At 31.7% G+C, this 5,103-nt stretch overlaps 1 protein-coding gene across 1 annotated transcript; it reads left to right on the forward strand.

Moving 5' to 3' along the window:
• Positions 1 to 2,802: 2,802 nt before the first annotated feature.
• Positions 2,803 to 4,171, forward strand: LOC108478578 (EPIDERMAL PATTERNING FACTOR-like protein 2). Its single transcript, XM_017781040.2, has 3 exons — positions 2,803 to 3,487; positions 3,575 to 3,600; positions 3,681 to 4,171. The coding sequence occupies exons 1-3, from the start codon at positions 3,385 to 3,387 to the stop codon at positions 3,933 to 3,935; spliced, it is 384 nt and encodes a 127-aa protein (XP_017636529.1). The 5' UTR covers positions 2,803 to 3,384; the 3' UTR covers positions 3,936 to 4,171.
• Positions 4,172 to 5,103: the final 932 nt, after the last annotated feature.

Below are 5,103 nucleotides of genomic sequence, written 5' to 3' on the forward strand. Positions count from 1 at the left end.
TGATGGGATACTCCAGCCATAAACTAGTGTAATAGCAATCTAGGAAAAAGGGAGATATTGCAATATGTCATACTCTCTAAATTTTAATTTTTTTTTATAATTAAAAGAATTTTTGTGTCCATGTTACAATTAATGAAAAAAATTTCGGACTCATGAGCATTTCTCTCAACAATATCATTTCTTAATTCTCTTCTTAAAAAGCAATCTACTTAGTCATTACATTCACTTATTAATTCTTATATTTTGTTCTTTCAAGAAAGTAACATTTGCGAGTTGAAAGCTTCCCAACAATAATGCAATGGATCTCATCTAACATGTGCAAGTATAACACGATTTTGCGAACAGTGGTTGAATTATTCGGCAAGAAAAGCTTGGCTCGACATAAGGTTTAATGTATGTGTATTTTGCCGGTAATTGAAGCTGCTGGATTTGACAAAGCAACAACAATAAGAGGTTATATCTTAGAGGCAAGTAGGCGCTATTAATTAAGCTTCTCATCTATGATCTATCCCTTTTCCTTATCGCTTATTTTAATTTCAATCTTTTTGACAATGATTACACATAATTAGAAATTCAGCTCAAATTTGGATATTACTTTAAAATTATTACAAGTATAGATTAATCATAAAATTTACATCTTTTCCAGAACTTCAATAAATTACTATTGTTTCTAATAGGGCAAAATTCCATAAGTTTGATGTGGGTGTCCATAAAGACGTTAGAGTAACCGTCATACCAAATATAAGAGTTGCTCTAGAATCTAATTGCATGGATATAAATTGACAAGGGACAAGTTGCTAATTAGTAAATGGTGGTTTCACTGTAGTTTTCATACAGGATGCCATTGGATAGACGAGGGTCCAGGCTGAGAACAATTGCACGAGCGGAAGCCCACTTTGCGAAATATTGTTGACTTGATCAATTTAGATGAAAGGTATGATGTCAACGTCCATGGGCTAAGTCTGCTTTACATTCTTCAATACAAACATCCAATTATTCATCCCACTCCACCAGTTGAACTTGTATTAAATTAGGTTTACACTATGATAATTTTTTAATTCTATCAACATATCCACCACCAATTTCTTTTCATCCTCATACCTTCTGCGTCCCTCTTCCTTTATTTTATTCTCCAATTAAAATATTTACATGAAAAATGGTCATGATCAAGAGTTTATTTTGGAGGTTGAAATTTAAATTATAAAATTTTAAAAGAGTTAAAAATATAATTTGTCAGTGTATTAATATAAAATTTTATAACTTTTAAAAGATTGAATTATATATTTTTTAAATTTGAAGAGAGCATAATTAAATTTAAATTTTAAGAAAAGTCAAAATATAATTTTATTATTAAATTAACTTAAAACCTTATATATATTCAAGGGATTAAAGGAACAATTTTTTATTTTAGGAAAGCAGAGCCTTTGTCTACCCCTCTAATTTCAACCTTGGACACCACATATTAATGGATAAGGAAAAATTTCATCTTGTAATTTTTTACACAACTTCTATTATTATTAATAAATTTTATCTAATCTCTTAAATCGGAAGATAACATGTGTTTAAGCATATTTAAGCTCACATCTTTCTAGATGTTGAAACAACAACAACGCTAATTGAGGATAAATGACTTCTGTTTATATGAATTCAATCATCTCATCATATTTCTCCCTTCTCCCCTCACACTTACTTTTGTCTCGAGTCTCAGTTTCAGTCTTTCTTTGATATTTTTCCTCTCCATTCTCTCTTACAACATGGTGACCCCACAAGAAGATCACTATTTTTGACAAACCATGATGCTCACTTGTGGGCATGGCATTGTTAGTTGGAAACTTGGAATCAGCACACTAGTTCTAGTTTGGTGGTTATGGGCTTGATTCGTCGGATGCTCATATTTGCTACTAGCTAACTTTAACCATTGCCTCTATGGATCCGCAGCAGATGACTAACTAGATATGCGGGCTTGGCATGCAGGCTTCTTGTTGTTTCCGGTCTACCTAGTTTCTTCAAAGCTTTTGGTTTTGCCTTGTTAACTCTACTCAAGTGTTGTTAGCACTTAGCCTTACATTAGACAGAAATGGTGTTTGGGAAACAACACCAGTGAATTTGAAGTTCTTTTAATTGCACCACACTCCAATTTTGTCATTGACTCATGCCCCCCACTCTATTTTTTTTTCACTTTCATTGTAATTAACTAGGATTTTTAAATTGAAAAAGTAAAAAAAAATTCATTTTAACACTTAAAGTGTAGGACTAAATTTTAACCAAATAAATATATATATATCTCAATGCTTATATGACGTAAATTAATAATAATAATAATAATAATAAACATATGAGAATGGATTAGTAGGAAGTCTAATAGGGTGGTTCATAAGCTTGCTAGTGTGACCTTATTATTTATTAACTACTCAGTCTGGGGAAGGCCTCCAAATTGTATTAGTGATGTTCATTATTTTGATATATCTTTATTTTATTCCTTTGAAAATGGATTGTCAGGTTTGAGTGTATTATGTAAGCCTCTTACTTTTTCTTTGAGTGTATTATGTAAGCCTGTTACTTTTTCTTTCTCTGATTTTTTTCCTTATTTTCTTTAAAAAATATAAAAACTTAAAAAAAAGGAAGGAGAATATATATTTTAAATTTTAGTATAATAAAAAATTATTATAAAGTAATCATTTAACGATCATATTGATTATTAAAAAACATAAATATAATTTACTAATTATATAGTAATGATTAAAGACGTAAGAGAGATAAGAGAGGAGAAAGTGAGAAACTACAATATTTACTGCTATTATTATTTAGATAATAGTGTTGACCGTCTTTTTGTCCGTGAATTAACAGAAAAAGAAGATACGGTGGAACTGCCCGCACTCACCACCAGCACACAAAACAAATGTAAATTTGAAGAAGCGAAATTCCAATTTCCCACAGCTGTTATTTCACGTCCTTTTGTGTAAATTCGGTGGTAGCTCTCTTTGTTGTTTTGGTTCCTAGTTGTCTTCTTCTTTCCTCTCTCAAAGCCTTTCTCTGTTTTTACTGTCAACTGTTTGAAAAACTTTGTTCGTCTTGTAGCTTTGAGGTGGTCGGGGAGTTGGCTCAACATACGAGGCTAATCTATTCTGCCTTCTTTCCCTTTCTTTCTTTTTCTTTGATTCTGCAAAGCTTATTTGCCCTTCCATGTTCCATCATTTTATCAGACACCAACTTTTTGTTTATATTCTGCTCTCCATTCATTTACTCAAACCACCCACTTCTTTTATATATCAACTTACTGCAATCTCTTTGATCTCATTTTGCACCCTCTCATGGTCTCTTCTGTAAAGTTTTTCACTGACTTTATGTAGTTTAGAGCCTTTCTATTGTTCTCATCAAAACAAAATGGTTTGCAGTCACAGTTTCATAGTTCCCCAGAGAGCTTGCCATATTCTCCTTTGTTTTCTCTTGATCTTAACCACGACCCAAGCTAGATACAAAGCTGAAGGTAATTCATTACTCGTTTATTTCATTTCATATATTTGGTACGATTTTGAAGTGAATTTCCTTTGATTCCCACTTATTTTCACTGCAGGTAAACCAAATACCATATCTGATAAGGTGAGCTTTGCAGACAATTTGAAAACCAAAACTATATACACTTGTTTTGCTCTGACTTGGTGTTGTTAATTTGAACATAGAGAGTTGCAAATGAAGAAAAGCCGATGGTGTTGAGAGGTCAGATTGGTTCAAGGCCGCCAAGATGTGAGAGAAGATGCAGTAGATGCGGTCACTGTGAAGCCATTCAAGTGCCTACAAATCCCCAACTCAGAATTCAAAACAAGCCTTCTTCAACTTCAGTCTCTGATGTTGCTTATGCAAGAAGAGATGACAACTCTAATTACAAACCCTTAAGTTGGAAATGCAAGTGTGGCAATTTCATCTTCAATCCCTGAACATAAACATCTTTCAACCTTGTAAATCTGCATAAGAGAATTACATATTTCATCGGTTCAGTTAGTTTTCTTGTCTCATCTTTTTTCACTGTTATTTGACATATTAGATGCTCCTTGGACCGTATATTAGTACAAGGTTTGTATATACCTTTATTGATAAGATTTCTTGGGCAAATCGTCACGAAGTCGTCTGAGTATATATATAAATATATTTGCATGCTTTAAAAAGTAGACAATGATTTGGCTTTCCAAGAGTTTTCACCATACGCCATAACGTCTGTCGTCTCATCAAGAATCGTTGTTGATTCCAACCAATATATATATATAATAAAGAAGTGAATATTTCTTGGCGTGTAAGAAAATAATATAACAACAACCTTTAACAGCTCCCCAGGAATCTCAAAAGTGATCTTATCGACAAGCCAAAATATGTGACTGGTCTGAAGAACACTGATGCAATAGCAAGTTCAATGGCAGCATTGGATTCTGAATAATCAAGCCTCAATCAATGAATTCTCATGGCACACATGCTCAATTAAAAAAATATGTCTATATTTGAACCATATTTGTGTGTTTTCTAAATGAAAAATGCAAAGTAAAGATATGTATTGATTTATTGGCTTATAGAATTAAAAGAATTGTATAATAATCCTAAAATAAAAATGTGTTTTTAAAATGAATAAGAAAACGAAAGTTGATGGGATATTTTATTGGCATGTTATCTCGTCGTCCTTTATGATTAGACATGACTTGACAGGGCCTGCTTCCATACGTTTGCAGGTACAAAATTTTCTGCTTAATGCTTTCATTTCATGTGTGCCACAGAGTAGTACTTGTGCAAGGATCAAATTTAGGATTAGTGTCAATTAAAGCGAAAATAACCATGTCTAACGATTCATGTTTGTTCCATAACTTTTTGGTTTTCTGCAGGCAGCCTATCTTGTTCATCTTTGCAACATTTATTTAAAAAAAAATAATAATAAATATATTTTCTTTCTGAGGTTGATTTTTATGTGAAAAATTATAATTTTTAATTAATTTATATATTTTTAAAGTTTTTTAATTTTAATTTTACACATTAATATAATGGTGTGAACGCAAAAGAATAAATTTGAATGACCGAATATGAGTTAGTATTAATTTATTACTTTTGGGCAATTTAAGAAAT

The sequence above is a fragment of the Gossypium arboreum genome, chromosome 11 (assembly GCF_025698485.1).
Source record: "Gossypium arboreum isolate Shixiya-1 chromosome 11, ASM2569848v2, whole genome shotgun sequence".
Classification (NCBI taxonomy): Eukaryota; Viridiplantae; Streptophyta; class Magnoliopsida; order Malvales; family Malvaceae; genus Gossypium; species Gossypium arboreum.

What these genes read in the sequence shown, in the direction of transcription:
- LOC108478578 (XM_017781040.2), top strand. Translation starts at nt 3,385, where the DNA reads ATGGTTTGCAGTCACAGTTTCATAGTTCCCCAGAGAGCTTGCCATATT. An exon ending in AGCTAGATACAAAGCTGAAG is followed by an intron (nt 3,488 to 3,574) that starts GTAATTCATTAC and finishes TTTTCACTGCAG; the next exon opens with GTAAACCAAATACCATATCT. An exon ending in CAAATACCATATCTGATAAG is followed by an intron (nt 3,601 to 3,680) that starts GTGAGCTTTGCA and finishes ATTTGAACATAG; the next exon opens with AGAGTTGCAAATGAAGAAAA.